The sequence below is a fragment of the Schistocerca nitens genome, chromosome 4 (genome assembly GCF_023898315.1).
Source record: "Schistocerca nitens isolate TAMUIC-IGC-003100 chromosome 4, iqSchNite1.1, whole genome shotgun sequence".
Classification (NCBI taxonomy): domain Eukaryota; kingdom Metazoa; phylum Arthropoda; class Insecta; order Orthoptera; family Acrididae; genus Schistocerca; species Schistocerca nitens.
Window position 1 is genome coordinate 683,449,938 of NC_064617.1, and position 22,417 is coordinate 683,472,354.

The 22,417-nt window shown below is 39.7% G+C and overlaps 1 protein-coding gene across 3 annotated transcripts in view; it reads right to left on the reverse strand.

Annotated features, from left to right (window-relative positions):
• Positions 1-22,417, reverse strand: part of LOC126251862 (rho-related BTB domain-containing protein 1) — a 548,446-nt gene that overhangs the window by 11,794 nt on the left and 514,235 nt on the right. For all 3 annotated transcript variants that reach the window (XM_049952547.1, XM_049952549.1, XM_049952548.1), the window contains 3 exons: positions 21,702-21,872; positions 16,465-16,722; positions 7,761-7,909 (listed from right to left, as the gene is read on the reverse strand). In XM_049952547.1, coding sequence (XP_049808504.1) covers positions 7,761-7,909; positions 16,465-16,722; positions 21,702-21,872 — 578 coding nt within the window. The remainder of the gene's footprint in view (positions 1-7,760; positions 7,910-16,464; positions 16,723-21,701; positions 21,873-22,417) is intronic.

A 22,417-nucleotide genomic window follows, 5' to 3' on the forward strand; every position in this document is an offset into this window, starting at 1 on the left:
AGATTGGTTCATATCTGGTGAGTTGGGGGTTGGAGGGGGTGGGGGAGTGGCAGCACTTAAACTGGAACTTGCCACTGTGTTCCTCGAACCACTCCAACACAGTCCTGTCCTTGTTATGTGGTGCATTATCTTGTTGAAAAATGCCACTGCCGTCGAGAAACAGGGTCGTCATGAAGGGTTGTACGCGGTGTGGAACCAGTGTATTATACACTGCATGAGCTCCGCTGGACCCTTGAATGCTCACATGGTGGTTTCCCAGAGCATAATGGAGCCACCGCCTTCTTGTCTCCATCCTACAATACATGTGTCAAGAAGTTGTTATCCTGGAAGACAATGAATTCACACCTTTCCATCAGCATAATGAAGAAGATATTGGGATTCATCAGACCATGCAATGCTCTGTCACTGTGCCAACATCCTGTGCCATTGGTCACATGCCCATTTCACTTGTAGTTGCTGATGTCGTGGTGTTAACTCAGGCACATAAATGGTTCATCGGCTACAGAGGCCCATCCTTAGAAGTGTTCGGTGCACTCTGTGATCACATACACTTGTACTCTGCCCAACATTAGTCTGATGTTAGTTCCCCACAGTTCGCTGGCTATCCGTTTTTACCAGTCTGCACAGTCTACGACGACCGTTATCTGTTACGAGGGGGTGGCCGCCCAATCCCACAATGTCTGGATGCAGTTTCACCTTGGTCTCACCACATGTTGAAGACACTCTTCACAGCACTCCTTGAACACCCAACAAGTTGTGCAGTTTCCGAAATGCTCATACTGTGCCTCCGGGCCATCACAGTCGGCCATCACTCAAACTCAGACAAATTGAAATGATAATTAATCGAAACCCTCAGCAGCCAACAAGTGTTGTTGATATACCTCAATGGGAACAGTTGAAAATGTGTGCTCCGAGCGGGACTCGAACCTGGGATCTCCTGCTTACATGGTAGATGCTCTATCCATCTGAGCCACCAAGGGCACAGAGGATATCGCGAATGCAGGGACTTATCCCTTGCACGCTTCCTGTGAGACCCACATTCCCAACTGCCCACAACCTACATTTGTAATGTTCCTAAAGGATATTTGCCCATTCTCTCATTACTCGCGCCAACTAAGGTGACGATCCCCTTTAGGAACATTACGAATGTAGGTTGTGGATAGTTGGGAATGTGGGTATCACGGGAAGTGTGCAAGGGATAAGTCCTTGCAGTCGCACTATCCTCTGTGCCCTCAGTGGCTCAGATGGATAGAGTGTCTGCCATGTAAGCAGGAGAGCCTGGGTTCGAGTCCCAGTCGGGGCACACATTTTCAGCTGTTGGCAGCTGAGGGTTTTGATTAATTATCATTTCTTTCTAGAGAAGCTGCATGGTCATCACTGGTATCTGTTCTTTCAGAACAGTTACTATCTTCATATCAGACAAATTGCGCACACGCCTTCTCCGTTCCACATACAGACAGCACACACACGTATGCTACATGCACCATGGATATGTCTGACTAGCAGTCATTCCTCACCAGGTGTTAGTGCTATCACCTGGACAGGTTTATATCAATAGTAGGTTGGTGGTCATAATGTTCTGGCTGATCTGTGTAGAACAGTATGTGTTGGCTTCCAGTAAACAGAGTGGCCCAGCCTGCCATCTAATATTTTTTTAAGCAAAACACCTAAATATGCTTGTTTTCCTTTCCTTTCCATCTCAGCAGTGAACTTGATGTTAGTGTGCATACTATTCACATGATCAGTCAAATGGTGAAGACCTTTGATCCCATGTGACCAGATCATAAATGTGTCGTCAACATAACAAAAGAAGTAAGATGGTTGAAAAGGTGCTAAATTTAATGTGTTTTCTTCGAAATACTCCACAAAAAAATTAGCCACTGATCTGTCTTTTGTCGGTCATTTCATAAAATTTAACACTTTTACAAAAAATATGCAGTTGTCAACCTTCATTTAGCTCTTTTGTCAGTCATTTCATAAAATTTAACACTTTTACAAAAAAAATAGGCAGTTGTCAATGTATGGTAAATCAATTTAATAGTGTCAGGAGGGAAGTGAACTGCTAATAACTGAAAAGCTACAGAGAAATGAGCAGAGTTATCCAGCATGTAACAAAATCAGGATCAGTGCCAATGTTTCTCCACCGTAGACTTCAGCGTAATATCTGGTAGCATATGAAAGTTCTCTAACTCTGTGACATATCCATGATGTAGTTCGACCAACTAAATAAAGTACCACACAACCTATATGTAATTCCTGACGACGACATGGTGATGACACTTCAACAATGATTAGGTCTTTGTGCTTCCTTGATGTTTCTTTCTAAAAACACCACTAACAGTGGACCTGAACACAGGGAAGTCATGTTCCACTGCAAGAATGTCTGAACTTTATGACCACTGCAATCATGCACTGTCTAAAGTTAATCAAGTTTCTCCAGTGAATCATGCAGACAGGTGAACATTTGTAACAACTTAAAACTATGGATCTTCAATTCGAATCCCTGGCCTTTCCCTATCAGGAAGTTAATAATGCCACGGTCGAAGCATGCCTCCTGGATCGATTAAATGCTTCGACTTGTCACTACTTCTCCACCTTGTCCTCCACTCTCCTTAGAGATTCTCCCACAGCCCCATAGAGCTAGCACCTCTGGATGAAGGATGTAGAAAAGAGTCTGACTTAACCACAGACTAAGTAAACTCGATGGGGCAAGCATTTGCGACAAAAATGTATGTACATTATATTTTACAGGCAGTGACACGACTCAAGCAAGATTTTCCTTGTCGTAATACAAAGCTAGATAAGAAAGCACTAAACAGAGATTGATCTGTTTACAGTAAGTGCTCCCTTACTTATGAAGATGATATTCTGGTAAACTTTTAAAGGTCATCCACCAAGAGGCAATGGAGCATTTAGTGTGCCATGTGCTAATAAGCTTTGAAAACGGAATGTTCACTGCTGTAAAGTTGAGAGTGTGGAAGTCATATATAGAGTAGAGTCTCAAAATTTTAAGTCTCGGAATTACAAGTTTCTCGTAAATCCAAGCCTTCAATCCTGCATCTATCTCCCCACCCACTCATAGCGCAACAGTGAAACCACTCACTCTTCTTAGTTGTGTCTGTGTCAATGACAACATGCATATGCTTCCCCCACCTTTTAAATGTTTACACAAGCAAATCTTTAGTTGAAAGTGGTGTTTTAGGTTTGAACACTGTTAATACAGTGTATTGTATTCAATTTTCTATGTTTGCCATGCAAAGCTGTTTTAACATTGGAAAATGTGTCCTCACATCAAAGTGTAGAGGAACTGCATTGTGACGGGATCCACACCTAGTTTCTTCCATTAAACTTTACCAATTTGATTCAGTCAATGGATGATGGCATTCTGAAATGCCTGAAAAAAAAAAAAGTATTGTCTGTAATTGCTATAATCAATCTTGCATTTGGAAGAAATTGAAAGTGTTGCAGGAGCTTTAACCCTTGAACGGGCACGCCACTTTTTATAATATGAGCGGGCGCACAGTCTGCTTTGTATGAATGTAAAGAATACTTGTCTTTATGTAACGAAGGTAAACACCTAAGAACAAAATCACACTTTAATCTTAGTTTAAATAAACTTACATTATATGAGCTAAATCACATTTTAATTAAACACTGATGAAATAAACTTTAATTATACCCCTCTGATGCCACTTACAAGTGTTACCCAACAATAATGGCACTTTTGAAGTATGAAACAGCGCTGTTGCATCAGACCACAGCCAACCGCTTATTCGATTGCTAGTTATCTCAGAGATAACTTCCACATTATGGGATTGTGCCACTAGCTCAGAATCGGGATCATTTTCTTGCATGGATCATACATTTTTTCTCCTCTAGTTTGCTGTTTATTTTATATTATAGTTGCTCCCTTGGACATATGACAGCAGATGTTAGCCATGTGTTAGATGAAGCAACAACAAAAGAATAGGTACGGCTCACAGTTTTAAAGTAACAATAGAACTGTACCAGGTAAAGTTACTTGTGGTTGTTGCACTTTATACATGGACATACCCGTTGAGGGCTAAAGAAACTGACTGTGAAGTACGTTTTGTACTGTAGCAGTGAGTTTTGGAGTGAGATAAAGTTAGATATAATTTCTTTCTCAGCCATGGAGAAAAATTCTACAGAAAAGTAGGCCTAAGACAGAAACTGAAGAGTCTGATGATGAGAATGATCACCTGTTGTATTATTTAATCAAAAGGTTGGCAAGCTATGATGAGGCAGAAAATATGGAAATAAGTGAGTTGTTATATTCAGACAAATGGCTGGAACTTACAGATTCTTCTATAATCGATATGGTTAACACCAACACTGTGAGGGCAAAGAGGCCGAGACTGTACCAGTGATGAGTCACACTGATGGCTACACTAACTTGAGGCCACCATGCACTACGTGGGGCAACAGCCTGAAGTGATACCAATCAATATCCTGCTCTTCAGATGGTCGGGTGATATTGCCGGGCAGAAATATTGCAGCTTCACCCAACAAGAGACACTCCACCATTATTCATGAAGTACATTGTTATCCAACTTACGACAAAACCTTTATTCTGACAATGTAAATACCTATGTAAACACTTTGTTTTAATAAAATTCATATTTTGATGCCTGTATTCTTTTTAACAACATTTTATCTCTTTTTCCCACATAAATTTCAATAGTCCGAGTCTTCAATAATTAGAGGTGGTCCTGATTCCATTCACCTTTAAGTATCGAGATTCTCCAGAACCACATAAATATCATGTTATCATGATACATTCATATTTCTTAGAGCGTATTCAATGATTCTTTGGGCCCTCAGGAACACGTATGCAGGGCTGGTTCGAGAACATTTCATTTGGCAGCACCTTCCGCCCCCCTCCCCCCCGCCCCCCCCCCATTTTCCCTCACTACTAATTGCTATACACACTGTACATAAATCTTGCGACTTGGTGCTCATTTCAGCTTGATACTCCAAGTGGCCACTGCTAATTGTGACATGTCTTGTATAGTAACAATATAATAATACAGTTGTGGCCCTCTGGCACCCCAAGCAGAGGCTTGTGTTACTTGGGTTTCAATTGGCCATGCTTATATGGTCCTTTGCAGACATGCTGGCCAATGGGCAAATGAATAACCCCTCATTTGACAACAAGATAGTGGATAACCAAACCACCTACCAAACGTAACCAATTATAAAGACATCAGGAATGGGTTTCCCTTTTTCCTTCAGTTTTTGGCCTGAAGGTTATACAGCCATTAAGTAACGAGTTATGCAGACACTGCAGCAAATATAATAATAGATGTGGAAGTACAAGTTTCTGCAAGAAATTTAAGGAGACAGTTACTGTCAGAGTACAGGTGCACTGAGATGCACAAATGACCTGCCTGCCAAGTGGACCAGACCTAAAAAGGATACTTCCTGCAAGCGGAGACTCCAAGTACTAAATATAACCTTGGATACCAATGGTCTTTGTCAATGGAAAGCTAACATTACTATCAGCACACAGAATATTTAAATTATTCTTGAAACAGCACACTGATGCTCACCTGCTCCCTTTCCATGCGACTCACTGTGCTCAACAAGATATACCTCAAAGACTTTCTTGATCTTACTCAAGTGTTTGTGTGACATCTAACAGTTGTACAAGTCTGTATGTGCAGTATGTACCAGGATGGCCCCCTCGTACGTCAACCTATTCATGGGTCGCTTAGAGTAAGCCTTCTTGGTTACCCAGGCCTGCCAACCCAAAGTTTGGTACAGATTTATTGATGATATCTTCATGATCTGGACTCACAGTGAAGAAGAACTTCAGAATTTCCTCTCCAACCTCAACTCCTTTGGTTCCATCAGATTCACCTGGTCCTACTCCAAATCCCATGCCACTTTCCTTGACGTTGACCTCCACCTGTCCAATGGCCAGCTTCACACGTCTGTCCACATCAAACCCACCAACAAGCAACAGTACCTCCATTATGACAGCTGCCACCCATTCCACATCAAACGGTCCCTTCCCTACAGCCTAGGTCTTCGTGGCAAACGAATCTGCTCCAGTCCGGAATCCCTGAACCATTACACCAACAACCTGACAACAGCTTTCACATCTCGCAACTACCCTCCCGACCTGGTACAGAAGCAAATAACCAGAGCCACTTCCTCATCCCCTCGAACCCAGAATCCCCCACAGAAGAACCACAAAAGTGCCCCACTTGTGACAGGATACTTTCCGGGACTGGACCAGACTCTGAATGTGGCTCTCCAGCAGGGATACGACTTCCTCAAATCCTGCCCTGAAATGAGATCCATCCTTCATGAAATCCTCCCCACTCCACCAAGAGTGTCTTTCCGCCGTCCACCTAACCTTCGTAACCTGTTAGTTCATCCCTATGAAATCCCCAAACCACCTTCCCTACCCTCTGGCTCGTATCCTTGTAACCGCCCCTGGTGTAAAACCTGTCCCATGCACCCTCCCACCACCACCTACTCCAGTCCTGTAACCCGGAAGGTGTACATGATAAAAGGCAGAGCCACATGTGAAAGCACCCACATGGTTTACCAACTGACCTGCCTACACTGTGATGCATTCTATGTGGGAATGACCAGCAACAAACTGTCCATTCGCATGAATGGACACAGGCAGACAGTGTTTGTTGGTAATGAGGATCACCCTGTGGCTAAACATGCCTTGGTGCACGGCCAGCACATCTTGGCACAGTGTTACACCATCCGGGTTATCAGGATACTTCCCACCAACACCAACCTATCCGAACTCCGGAGATGGGAACTTGCTCTTCAATATATCCTCTCTTCCCGTTACCCACCAGGCCTCAATCTCCGCTAATTTCAAGTTGTCGCCACTCATACCTCACCTGTCATTCAACATCATCTTTGCCTCTTCACTTCCGCCTCGACTGACATCTCTGCCCAAACTCTTTGTCTTTAAATATGTCTGCTTGTGTCTGTATATGTGTGGATGGATATGTGTGTGTGTGCGAGTGTATACCTGTCCTTTTTGCCCCCTAAGGTAAGTCTTTCCGCTCCCGGGATTGGAATGACTCCTTACCCTCTCCCTTAAAACCCACATCCTTTCATCTTTCCCTCTCCTTCCCTCTTTCCTGATGAGGCAACAGTTTGTTGCGAAAGCTTGAATTTTGTGTGTGTGTTTGTGTTTGTTTGTGTGTCTATCGACCTGCCAGCGCTTTTGTTCGGTAAGTCACATTATCACAAAGATGATGTGACTTACCAAACGAAAGCGCTGGCATGTCGATAGACACACAAACATACACACAAAATTCTAGCTTTCGCAACCAACGGTTGCCTCGTCAGGAAAGAGGGAAGGAGAGGGAAAGACGAAAGGATTTGGGTTTTAAGGGAGAGGGTAAGGAGTCATTCCAATCCCGGGAGCGGAAAGACTTACCTTAGGGGGGAAAAGGATGGGTATACACTCGTGCACACACACACATATCCATCCACACATATACAGACACAAGCAGACATATATATATATATGTGTGTGTGTGTGTGAATTAGTATGGAAAAATAGTACTAGCTAAGAACTTACACTGACCACGTATGAAGATCACACACAGTTATTCGATGAGAATATATTAACTTCATGTACTCTACAAATAATGTTAATACATTAAATGTTGAGCAAATTTCAAACTAAACAAGTTGCCCAACAGATATTTTTCTCACATGGCTGTTGTGACACAAATTACATATGGTAAGATATTTACCAGACTGGTGGCCAGCGATGCTCGCTCAGATAGTCCTGGTTTTCTGGATGGAGAGTTTTGAGCAGTTTTGGAGACATCTTACAAAGTCTGTTGTAGTTTGTACACAAATAATTCATGCACCAGTCGGCTAATTGGTCAGCATTGTGTAACTGCAATACATAAAAGTCTCAAATAAAGAAGATCGCAAAATGTAATTTCTAGTATTTTACACAATATTCCACCAACAAAAAATATTTTTTGACAACAAAGCCATAACAGTTTATAATAGTAACTAAGCAAAAGGGAATGTTAAAATTATAAGGAAAAACTTTCTTTAAATGCAAAAACCAATGACATGTGTTTTTATTAAATTTAACATTCATACTGAACAATGCCTTCTGTTTCATGGAGAAATTTTTATTTAAAAACTGGTAGCCTGTAAAAAATAGCCTGGTTTTTTAGTGTAGTTGCATTAGTAGGGTTGAAGAATAATATGTTCATTAATCTTAAATCTTAGTCACTCCACATCATTTCAACTGAACAATCATTCAAATGATCTCTGGAACATGTAACTAACCATCCAACACTGACATATTCAATCACAGAGAAGATGTTTATTTCATGAATACACAAACTTACTGTTGTAATAACGTTTTCTGCTTTAAGCTATACTTATTGGAGAACAAAGACTAACTGAACTTGAGATGCAATTTCAAAAAGAATTCATTACATCAGCTTATTGCAGATGAAACATTTTGGAGAAGGCCTTGATTAAACAAAATACAGAACATTTCTCTACAGGATGCCAGTGAATTAACTCCCAATGGGATTAATGAAGCTTCCATTTGAAGCCAGTATATTGGACTGAAGAGTCCTGCCTCTTTATTTACTTCTTTCCTCAGTAAAACGGTTGTAATGCTTAAGAAACTAATGGTCAATCAATGAAAGAGCTGATGATTATGATGACTGCAGAAAATTCTCTACTTTGTGTACGTCTTCACGGCCAGGTTGGAGAATTTCTCTGCTCGGGGATGAGTGGTGTTATCATCATCAACACAAGTCACCAAAGTGGCATCAAATAAAAAGATTTGCACCAGGCGGCTGAATTTACCAAAAGGTGACTCCCGGCCAAAATATGCCACATGCGTATTTCATTTCAGTGCACCATATTTCAGTGAAAGAACAGATGTAGACTTGTATATCGTATTTGTCCTATGTACTAAAGTAGGTAGTGTCCAGTTGACAATATTTTGTCTTTTAAATTTTATATAATCTCATTTGTGAACTTATAAATAATGTGTGCTGTGGAGAGACCCTTTCAAGATTCAAATTGGGGCTAAATATATTCTGAGGAGAGGAGGTAAGTAGTGAGAATGGTCAGTATTTTTAAAAATCTGTACAGGGGTCCGACAGTAGCATATTTGAAAATATCCCCCATGATAGTGATGTTTGCATATGTGACTGAATACATTGCATCTATGTGAAAACAGGGTTTTAATAATATTATCAATTCAGTGAGCATTTTGCTTCTTAAGGAGGTAATTACATTCTTAATTTCTTTTGCGGAGCATGGGGCAATTATGATTTGCCCGTGTATGTGCGGCATTGGTTCTTACATGTGTTGTACATCTACGTGGATACTCTGCAAATCACACTCAAGTGCCTGGCAAAGTGTTCATCGAACCACCTTCACAATAATTCTGTATCATTCCACTCATAAACAGTGTGTGGAAAAAAATAACTTCTATATCTTTCAGTGTGAGCTCTGATTTCCCTTATCATTATGATTATCACAATCTGCAACATTGTCACAAATTGAACAGTGACCCAAAAATACAATAAATTTCCTTTGCTTCACATCTATGGCCACAATTTTTTTATGTCATCAGATGTAAAAAATTTGTGACCATAGATGTGAGCAAAGGAAATTTATTATGATGATTGTTTCTCCCTATGTAGGTCGGCATCAGCAAACTACCCTGATCAGCCAGAACATTGTGACCACCGACCTACTATCAATATAAACCCATCCAAGTGATAGCAGCATCACCTGGCAAGTAATGACTGTTAGTCAGACACACACACACAGTGCATGTAGTATCAGTGAGCACGTTGTCCATACGTATAATGGGAAAGGCGCACAGTCTATCTGAGTTTGACCGAGGGCAGATTGCGATGGCCTGGAGGCTCAGCATGAGCATTTTGAAAATGGCATGAATTGTTGGGTGTTCAAGGAGTGCTGTGGTGAGTGTCTTCAATACCAAGGTGACACCATATCTAGACATTGTGAGATTGAGAGGCCACCCCCCATTACACATCTCGGATGCCATAGGCTGGGCAGACCAGTAAAACAGGACAGGCAGCAAACTGTGGTGCAACTAACCTCAGACTTTAATGCTGGGCAGAGTACAAGAGTGTGTCTGAACACACAGTGCACTGAACACTAGCAGTGGGCCTCTGCAGCTGGTGACCTATACATGCGTCAATGTTAACACTATGATATCGGCAACTACAACTGAAATGGGCACGTGACTATTGGCAATGGACATTGGTGGACTGGCAGAGAATTGCATGGTCTGATGAATCCAAATACCTTCTTCATCAGGCCAATGGGAGGGCACAAATCCATCATCTTCTAGTGGAACAGCTCCTTGATACTTCCATTGTGGGGCAGAGACAAGCTGGTGGCGGCTCCGTTATGCCCTAGGGAACACTCATGGAAGCATCCATTGGTCCAATGAGCTCGTGCAAGACACTATGTTGGCCAAGGAGTATCATACACTGGTTGCAGACCACATACACTCCTTCATGGCAATCATGTTTCCCAATAGCCATGGCATTTTTCAACAAAATAGTTCACCATGTCACAAGGCCAGGAGTGTGATGGAGTGGTTCAAGAACACAGTGGCAAGCTCCAATTGATGTGCTTGCCTCCAACTCAATAGACCTGAACTCAATTGAACACATCTGGGATTTGATTGAACATGGTGTCAGAGCTAATTGCCCCACTCTCCACTATTTACAGGAATTAGTTGACTTGTGTGTGCAGATATGGTGCCAACTCTCTCCATTGACCCACCAAGGTCTCATTGCTTCCATGCCATGATGTATCGCCACTGTTATCCATGGTAAAGGTGAACATAAGGATATTAAGTAGGTGGTCATAATGTTCTGATTGATCAGTGTATTCTGCTTTCGGAGAAGAAAGTTGGTGATTGAAATTTCGTGAAAAGATCCCATTCAGTGAGAAATGCCTTTGTTTTAATGATGTCCACCTCTAATCCTGTATCATGTCCATGACACTCTCTTACCTATTTTTCGATAATACAATATGTGCTGCCCTTCTTTGAACTTTCTTGACATACTCTGTTCATCCTATCTGCAAGGCTCCCACACCATGCAGCAATACACCTAAAGAGGATGGACAAGCATAATGTAGGCAGTCTCTTTAGTAGAACTGTTGAATCTTCTAAGTTTTCTGCTAATAAAACAGAGTCTGGTTCGCCTTCCCCTCAACATTTTCTACATGAGCTTCCCAATTTATGTTGTTCGTAACTGTAATTCCTAGGTATTTAATTGAGTTTGTGGCCTTTAGATTTGACTGATTTATCATGTAACCGAAGTTTAACAGATTCCTTTTAGCACTCATGTGGATGACCTCACACTTTTCATTATTAAGGGGCAACTGCCAATTTTCACACCATACAGATATCTTTACTAAATCATTTTGCAATTTGTTTTGATCTTCTGATGACTTAATTAGATGGTAAATGACAGCATAATCTGCAAACAATCTAAGACTGATGGTCAGTTTGTCTCCTGAATCATTTATATGCCTTCTGTTTTCCTCAATGACATTCCATCAGTTACTATGAACTGTGACCTCTCTGACAGAAAATCATGAATGCATTTTCTGTAAATTTTATAAATTAATCAATAATAAGAAAAAACAACATTTACAGTTGCAGAATAAAATGAATCTATTAAAAACTAATGGTCTTTAAGAAAAAAAATAACTTTGTTATTTGAGATTCATAACAATAACATCTGTAGAATGGACTATCAGCTATAAATTAATGGTACATAAGAAAACATTCAACTTGAGTATTTTAAATGGACATTCATAAGTTTTCTACTGTATAGAAGCAGTTATTTTGATGTAACAGTGCATAATTATACATTGGAATGATAGAGCTTTATTTGTTGTGAAAATATGTACATTTTCATAAATAAAACGCTGTTTTGTGGATATAAATACAAGTTACAGGCAGTACATTGAGCCCCTAAAAAGATAATTTTGTGGTGGAGGGGAGATGCACTTGTCTTGTTATGTTACTTATTCTACTTTGCTTAATAAATGTCTCTCTGTGTGTGAGATGCCCCAAAATGGAATGCAAATGTGGGTACTGAGTACAAGTACCAAGTATGAATATTTTTAGTGTGTCACAGACTTTACTGAAGACATTAAACGCATAGCACAAACTGCCCAATCTAGTTACTAACTTTTTTTTATGTATGTCCCACTGTACTGTGTCATTTATCCAACTATGAGAAATTTAGTGGTTTCCTCTTGGTTTATAGGTACACTTTGAAACCTGGCATCACCTATCCTTGATGAAACTATATGTGGTGGGCAAAAGCTTATACACACAGTTTTGTCATTCAGTAACAGTTTGCGTTTAATTAATTTAACAGCTTGGAATTTGTATCAGAAATTATGTTTTGTATATCATCAGCACTGTGATATGAATTAGTACATACACTGGAGTCATGAACAAACGTTAGACACTGGTCTCGCATTCGGGAGGACGACGGTTCAATCCCGCGTCCAGCCATCCTGATTTAGCTTTTACGTGATTTCCCTAAATCGCTCCAGGCAAAAGCCGGGATGGATCCTTTCAAAGGGCACGGCCGACTTCCTTTCCCGTCCTTCCCTAATCCGATGAGACCGATGACCTCGCTGTCTGGTCTCCTTCCCCGAAACAACCAACCAACCATGAACAAACATTACTAGGAAAACCTTTCAAATGCTTTGGGGCAGAAAACTGATAAATGTGATAAACAGGAGTGGAAGAAACCTTGAGGAATGCCTTGTCTTATGACTTGGCCCTTTGAGTGTATGCTTCCAACATTTTTTTGATTCACAGACAGGCACAAGAAAAAGACTCTCACAATTAAAGCTTTCAGCAATCACCACCTTCGTCAGCAATAGACAAGTACACACACACACACACACACACACACACACACAAACTGTAGTCTCAGGCAACTGAAACCACACTGTGAGCAGTAGCACCAGTGCATGATGAGAGTGGAGACTTGGTGGGGGTAAGGAGGAGGCTGGGGTGGGGAGGGGGAGGGATAGTATGGTGGGGGTGGCAGACAGTAAAGTGCTGCAGGTTAGATGGAGGGCAGGGGAGAGTTGGGAAAGGGGGGGGGGGGAAGTAGTGGAAAAGGAGAGAAATAAAAAGATTGGCTGTGATGGTGGAATGACAACTGTGTAGTGCTGGAATGGGAACAGGGAAGGGGGCTGGATGGGTGAGGACAGTGACTAATGAAGATTGAGGCCAGGAGGGTTACGGGAAAGTAGGATGTATCGCAGGGAAAGTCCCCACCTGCACAGTTCAGAATAGCTAGTGTTGGTGGGAAGGATCCACCTGGCACAGGCTGTGAAGCAGTCACTGAAATGAAGGATATCATGTTTGGCAGCATGTTCAGCAACAGGGTGATCCACTTTTTTCTTGGCCACAATTTGTCGGTGGCCATTTATGCTGACAGACCGCTTGTTGCTTGTCATGCCTACTTAGAATGCAGCACAATGGTTTCAGTTTAGCTTGTAGACCACATGAAACAGGTAGCCATGCCTTTGATGGGATCCCCCACCATTGCCTACTCCAAACCGGTCACTGACATCACCTATCCCAAACTGCTGTTGTATGCTTTATGTCACTGAGTGCACTATAAACTTCATTTTGAAATGAATACAGTGCAGTATTTATTGATCTTCCTTTTTGAAAGCCATACTGAAGGGCTCAATAAAAAACTGCTTTCCAGGAACTTAACAATGCATATATATATTGCTTTTCCAAGGACCTTGAATATATTTGATATGATTGCAATGGGCCTGTAGTTATTAATATCATTTCTTTTGCCTTTTATAAAGAGGCGAACTCTGCTTTGAAAATTATAAGGAATTGGCCTGAGAGCTTGGAGCAATTTATTACATCTGATAAGGGTAGATGGCAGGTGTGTTTGATAAGGTAATCAGATATGCTGCCAAAATCACATGAGTATGAGTTTGGTTTCTGTTTTACAACACTGCAGGTATTACTTGGTGTGACTGTATCTAGAAACTATGTTTTGGGGAACAACTAGGTCTGAACCCAGAAGGGCATTGGAACAGCATTTGAGAAGAACATTTGTTGCCAGTGTTTATTAAGTGGTTATTGAAAACTTCACATATCTCTTAGGAATCAGAGATAACACTATCCTCATTCTAAATGCATTCATTGAGTAACACTTGCTTTTCTTCCAAATTGTCTCATTGATACCTTCCCACATGCCGTGAGATTTATTCCTAAAGTTGACTGCAAACTGCTGATTATACTCTTTCATAGCTTCAGGGTGACATTTTGGCCAAATTGGTAGTACTGTAGTGTCGTGTTTGTGTTGTTGTTTTTGTTGGTAATGGGGCGTATGTGTTGATGCTGATGATGATGAGAGAAAGCTATAGAAGATGAATATTTGCTGTTCACTTTAACATATATTTAAATAACCTAATTAGCCCTTTGTGTTTCAGTTTCATAATAAGAATGACAGTATAACCAAATAAGCTGCACTAGGACATGCACATACAGTTTAATGTACAGCAGACTAGATTTTGAGTGAAAGGAGGTGAGCCAGATGAGGATCAAATCCACACGGCAGATTAATGACTGTTGGTGTGCTGCACCTGCCAGCTGAATAGCGTTTATTAAGCAGTTTTACAATTTCATTTGTGCAAATGCCGAGCTTGTCTCCGTCTGTTAGAAAATACAATACACAAACAGTTGTGATTCATGCACAACTTAATTAATGATTGTGGTGGCAGGAGGAGCATACAAGGGGGTGGGTGGGGGGGGGGGCAAAAATAACAAGAATTTTTCTCTAGTAGTTGATAATACACTGGTTCTAAATTCTCCTGCTGGATGCCTTTACTAGATGCCATTTTCTACAAATTGCTCTATTGGTGTAGAAAAATTAAAGTGGTCAGAGTGACTATTTTCATAAGCACTGTTTCATGTTCAGCAATTTTTCAATGGTAGACATAACAACATGCTAACATCAGGTCTTGTATCTTGTTAGAGAAACCATAAGCAGAAACTATCGCAATGCTTCAGACAGCACATGTGAAGCAAACTTTGAGCCAGTCAATGAGTCACTAGCGGTTTTCTCATTTTAAAAGTGGTTAAATGTCAACTGAAGATAAATCATGACTGGGACATGGACAAAAACATTGCAAAAACATGTTGCAATCATGTTTGACCATCATAGAACAACTGATGAATTGGTGGAAATGACTGGCATGCCCACAGTGCATGCCAGTTAATTTGCTCTGAAGATGAAACGTGCTGCAGCAAAATTTGTTCTGTATGTGCTTTCTGATGATCAGGGAGCCAATTATTTGCACATTTGCTGGGAAGTGAAAGAACAGTAAGAAATTGATCCAAATTTGGGCACAAAAGTCATCTCGAGTGACAAATTGTTGTGTTATGTATACAACCCAAGAACTAAGCAACAATCCAGCCAGTGGAGACTTGAACTTCGTCACTAAGATGAAAGACAGTAAAGCAGATGAGATCTCGTATGAAGGCAATGTTTGTTTGTTTTTGTTTTGTTTTGTTTTTTTTTTTTTCAACACCAAGGCAAATGTCTGCTGTGAACTTGTTTCTCAGGATACCTCTGATAACCAACATTACTACCTTGAAGTGCTAAAACAATTATGTGAAGCAGTGAGGGAAAAACTATCTGCATTTTGGAAATCAGGAGATTTGCTTTTGCACCACAAAAATGCCTCTCCACACACAGCACTGAATATTGGACTGCTTTTGCTTACAAACCCAAATGACAATGATTTCTCACCCACTCTACTCACTGGACATGGTCCTCTCTAATTTTATACCTGAAAGGGAAGTATTTTTCAAGATTATAGGAAGTGAAAAAAAATCAATGGTAGCACTACACAGCATAATTTCAGAGGAGTTTAAAAGCTGTTTTCACCAATAGAAAAATATTGGGACAAATGAATTATGCCCGATGGATACTGTTTTGAAGGTGTTTAAGTTTTTAAATTGTTCCATCAAATACATGATTTTTTTGTAAAGCAATTCTTGTTATTTTTGGGTCCCTCCTTGTATGAACACACATTTTTTAAAAAATTCCAAATCAGGAAAAACACTTGGCCTCATATACAGATTAAATGCTAGGAAAGAGAGAGAGAAATGAATAATCTACGGTACAACCTTCGCCCACAATAATCAAGGAATCCACATAATTTTTTAAAATTGCTGCTGTAAAGAATATTGGGTAACTATTTCAGTTTTCAGAATGAGTTTATAAAATTACTTGCTATTAGTTGAGGATCATTTTCTTTGTTAGTCGCATTAACAATGTAATTGTTTACTGCATTTTCAACAACACATATGTAACTGTGTTGAAAACCTGTGTAAAAAAATAATGCAACAACCTTGCATGGTTCGAGCAGGCGTAAACAGTGCTCCAGCACGACATCAGATGGGGCAACATCAATGGAAGCTGATGCTAAATGTGACAGTTCCTCCACTACCCGTTTTTCAACTAGATTTACTAATCGTGGTAGGCATAGCCGATTTCCTAGTTCAAGCAGATCAAGGCATCTTGAAGGAGAAACTGGTGGCACATCATCTGTATACAAATACACAAGTAACTGATGAAATGTGTCTTCTCGCACTCCTGGGAACAGGATCTGTTGGCAGAACAGAAAAAGGTGCATTAAAAACTTGAAGACAAGAGACGGTCAACAAAGGGTACAGAATTCAGTCAAAAGTACAGTTACTAAATGTAATGGATATACACTTTATAATATACATTTTTATAAAATCTGGATAAAACATTAAATTAAGTTACAGAATGTACACGATGCATGAATGAGCCCTACATACTTACAGCAGACTAGAAAATTGCCGGTAGCAAACTCATTCATACATTCATGATGAATCGAAAGCTCATGGATGTGGAAATAAATTTTGAGTTGGCGGGAAACAAGAAAACATGTCTACAGGTAGCAGACCTAACAGGAAAAGAACAAGTGAGTAGGTCTCTCAGAATCAAGAAAGATATGTAATAGGGTGTCACATATGAGATTCCATGTAAGTTAACAAAACTATAAGACAGTTGAATGGCCACAGCTGATCAAATATTAATTCAGTTTGTTGCAAAGAAGTAAGACATTTTATGCATTTAAATTTATAGTTCAGAGTTAGATGTAAACAAAGGCAAATAAGACAGGTAAGTAATAACAATATAATATTAACCTGTTATTGATACAAAAAAGAAGAAACTAAATTTATATATGCCCATACAGAGAGAAACGAGAGAGTAATAAGCAGAAGTGGGGTTTAAAATGGATGTGGTGCTATCAGCAGGAATATATGTGAACCTATGGGCAAGGAATCATCTGTGTTTGTGTTGTAAAACATGTTCTTAAGAAAGTGCTATATATCTCCAAGCAAAAAATGTATCCATCATATTTCTTACAAAGGCCCCTGAATTGCTGACATTAAGTTAGAACATACTGGTGGTAAAATACATGGCATTTTAGTAACCAGTTTTGTAGAACAGTGTTTCCAAAGGGAGCTTTAATATATCTTTGGATTATGCAACAGGATAGCACAGTAGTGGTCTCGCGTATAATATAAACTTACATTAAGAGATTACTTAGGTCAGATCTATCTCTCTACCCAAGCTGGTTGGAGGATCCTGCCCATAATGCTCCAAACGTTCTCAATTGGGGACAGATCTGGAAATTTTGCAGGCTAAGGTAAGGTTCAGCAAGCACAAAGACAAGCAATAGAAACTCTTACCATGTGCAGCACGCCTTCACTGGTCATTGTGTCACTGAAGACAATTCCACTCCAATCAATGAGATTCCAGGCTGAAGACACATCTGGAGACTCCCAGGACAGTGGTGGGACACCTACCTGACTTGCCTGCCATACGGTCTTACAACCAGGAGTGATGATCAAGGGTGTCATTTCTTTTCATAGCTGGACCCCTTTGGTTGTCGTTTATGACACTCTTGCAGCACAGCGGTACATTGATAATATTCTACTCCCTATTTTTTTGTCCTCCTAGGTGGCCCATTCTGGGCTTCTATTTCAGCGTGATAGTGACTGCCTGAACATGGCAAGAATTTCTGCTGATTGTCTTTATCCTTGCCAAACCCTACCTTGGCCAGCAGGGTTGCCAGATCTCTCCCCAATTGAGAATGTTTGGAGCATTATGAGCAGGGCCCTCCAACCATCTCAGGATTTTGACAATCTAACATGCAAGTAGGATAGAATTTGGCATGATATTCCTCAGTAGGTCATCCAACAACTGTATCAATCAATACCAAGCCGAACAACTGCTTGCATGATGGCCGGAGGTGGACCACCAAATTACTGACTTGCTCCATTTTTGGAGCTCTTTCTCTTGCATAAATCCTCCAATTTTTCTGAAATTGAAATCATGTGATTTTCTCTACACGCACATCAAATCTACTGATTTCTGTCCTATCAGATAATTTCTTCACGATTTTTTTTGTCTTAGAATGTACATACTGTGAGGCTGCGGTTATTATTCCCAAGTATTTTAACAGATACTTGACCATGTGCATATATGAACCTCACACAGTTATGATTACTTTCTTTTACACAATGAATACTAAGTTAGGATTTATCCCAAAATATTATCCTTTACTACTTCAAAGAATGAAAACATACAAAATATGTTAACTTACTGATTTTCATATCTTTAAAGTTGGCAATTACTCTTATGGGAAAAACAACTGAATCCAAAAGTTTCAGTACATCTACTATATAGTTTATCAATCTCAAGCTTGCATGAACATGCATATTCACAAACTTGAGAAGTTTCCTAATTTGTTTATTATTCCTTGTTGGTAAAGCACAGGAAATGAATGTGGACGTTTTTGAACCCATATTTTAACGGCACTGAATATGATCAAAATAAGTTACCATAACCACTTTCACAAAAACATCATATTATACATTTATTTATTTTCAGTTGGTGCTTCCCTATGCAGCTTGACAACAATATCTGTATCAACTCTGAAAAAAAAATTTAAAAAAATTAAAAAAAGTATGCTAATTTTGACTCAGATTCAGGTAAAAGGTGGACCATTAAAGTACAAAAAGAATGACAATGGATCTATTATCAGACCCTGAGGAAGACAAGCTGTCATTTCTTCACATGTAGATGATATGTTCCCCTGCAAATTACTTGTAAGTTTCTAATGCTGTTTCTAAAATACACATTAACTAAACTTGGCTTATATCCCACAAAAATATATATTCTGGAACATGACCTGTACAATCAAAATCCTTCAGGAAGTTGTGAAAGCTCCCAAATTGTGAAATTTCAGCACTTTCTTAAACTTTGTATCATGTGCTCAGTGAATTTATTGCCAGTATTTTGAAATCCTAACAGTGATTGGTTGAGTGCTCAAGTGTTTGCATTCTTGAATACATTAGCTTCTCAAATAATTTACAAATTCATATTGTTATCTTTTGTGACAAATGTAAATAAGGAACATTTTTTGGCAAATAGAATCTGCTACAATGTTTCCGTCAATAAATCAATGATTTTTGGTACTGGCCACCTTAACTGCCCCCAACATAATACAAAATTCACAATGGAAATTAGAATAGTAGAACAGCTGTATTCCCTCGATGTATTTATTAAGAGAAGTGTGGGTAGACCCCTTAGCCATGATATGTATAGAAAATCTACAAATAATGTCCTCTATCTCCATGCCACAATAATTTGTCAGAGATTATGAGGACTCTGGTCATAGAGATCACCTTCTGTCAAACAAGGAAAGCTTCACTGGAGAACTACAACTCCTACAAACAATGTTCCAAAGGAAAGAGTAATCATATTGATAAGAGGAACATGTGTTGCAATTAAAACAATGTCATATTGACAAGAGGGACTTGTGATGCAGCTAAAACAATGTCTGTGAAGAGAACAAGATAGCTCACTCCTTGTCCAGGTGGACATTGGTATGATAAATATGGTGTAGACCTCCAAAAATCATGTAAATACCACATTACGTGATTATGTGGCATAATGCATGTGAAACAAACTGTCAGAATAGATGTGAAGAGGTGAAAAGAACATCATTGATGCACCTGACTTCTCAGTCAAGAAAGTTATCTTATTCTGACCACTGGCTGGAATATTAACATTAAATAAAGAGCAAAAATAACACTATTCTGATACTGGGCTCTGCAGAAATTGAATGCCTGCTGAAGGAAATTGACCCAGGTGGCCTATAGAGCACATGATACCACTACAGCACTGCACTCGCATAGCGAGCATGCCACCTGCCTCAGCCCATGAATATACCAGCCAATTGTGTTCCTCTTGGCTGGTATAAATTTGGCAACCCAGCAAATAGTCAGTCAATTCTGTACTCACCACTGATATTATCAGTTACTATCATCAGTGTTCTACGGGCTATTCAATAACAACCCACTTAGCACTTGGCTTTTCTCACTGCTTGCGTTTCAGATTTTGTCTCTCTTTGTTCTTAGCCTGCTCACATCATTGTGGAAAAATTTTGCTTTGCACCTCATTGTTGCAGTGGCTGCTTTGGGCTTGTCTAGGCTGTGCTTTGTCCACAATCAGTCAGTTGTGTTTAGCTCGACTATCACTTGGTATTGTGTCCTCCTCAGCAAGTGGCCCTTCCACCTTGATACTTCATCTATCTCTCTTCTCGGTTCTGCTGATATTCAGCTATTCATGAAAACAGCAAGTATTATGGTTTAAGGTAAGAGTTTCTTGCATTCGGTAATTAAGGTGTCTGTTGAAATAACAGTTCCAAAAATTTTATAAACTAGGGTGGCATTCCTACATAAACCAGGTTTAGGTCCCCACACTCAGTCTCACTTGTCATTATATTCTCAAGAGCCTGAAAATAATGATGCTATGGGCATTCCATAAAATAACTGCTTGGGTTAAAGAAAAATGTATATTAAAGGATGCAACAGAGAAAGGGAGTTAAATTTGGCTGTAAATAGGAGCAGACATCAACAATATATTAAAAAGATAAAGCCAACTGTGTGAAAAATATGGGAAGACAAGTAAAGAGTCTATTCTGTTCTACTCCATTGTAAAGAGGTTGGCATCCCAGCAGCAAAGAGACCTATGACTACTAGTTAGAGAACCTAATGTAGTGAGCTAGGTCAGTCATTGAAATGTCGTGCACAAAATGGTATGTTTTGGGTTTTCATTAACTAGTTCATTTTTTCCATGTTCCATGAATTATAATTGTGATGTGGAATGAGCCAATTTATATTTATATTACAATTTTGCAGTGAAAAGGAAAATGGCAGAATGCTTGATTGCCATTTATCTGATTGTCTTATACATAAGACTTGAGCTACCTGTAATTACTTTTGTTCTTATGTACACTGATTTGTAATTAATTATGCTGAATCTTGGGTGTATGCTGCCCCCCCCCCTCCCCCCACTGACATGACTAATGTCGAATGAAGATTCTTAGTTATCCCAAACATCTACTGAAAAGTATGAGACTCTGTAAATCTTAACAGAATTCAGTGGAACAGCTGGAACTGTTATCTGGTCTACATGTCTGTCATTAGGAGAAAAAAAAGAGACATTCAACCATCCAGTAATATTATTTGTTTGTATACTGACCACTTTGGCACTACTTTCCCTGAAGTCCCCTGAAAACATTGCTTTCATCATATCACAACGAGCCATCAACATTGGGCGATGGGCACTATATGAGCCATCATCCAGTTGGAAAACAATGTCAGAGAACAATCCCTGGCCAAGACACAGATCTTCCAACCGACGGCGTACTTCCTGTACAAACAAAGAAAAAAAATGTTATTAATATGTTTAATGAAATATTAGAAATTTCCAAGTATTGACCATAACAGGCATCCCATGATAAATGTCCACACATGAAAATTATTCCACCTGAATACTGCAGTAGTTTTTTATTTGTTGTAATGTACATGAACTAAATACTAAGAAACAAAATTTCTGAATTTCAGTCTTGGACCATGCAGTGACCTTACTATTTCGTTTAGGCTTCTGTAAGTGTTCACATGGCTACTCAGCAGCTATGTCAGCTTGATGGATATATTACCAAACATAATGTGTCACTACATCTGCATGATTCATTATCAACTAAGCAATAAGTGTTTAGTTATGTTAATCATTCCTTCTAATTTCTGTGACTACAGTTACTAAGCCTCATTCTGTCACATAAACCATGTGAGTGGAATAAATTTCTTTACTCTTTTTGCACTTTGACATCATTATGCCTGACCTTCATGCACAACTATCCTTTAGGGGAAAGCAGACCCATTTCTCTAAACTCCACAAGCACAAGAGGAATATAG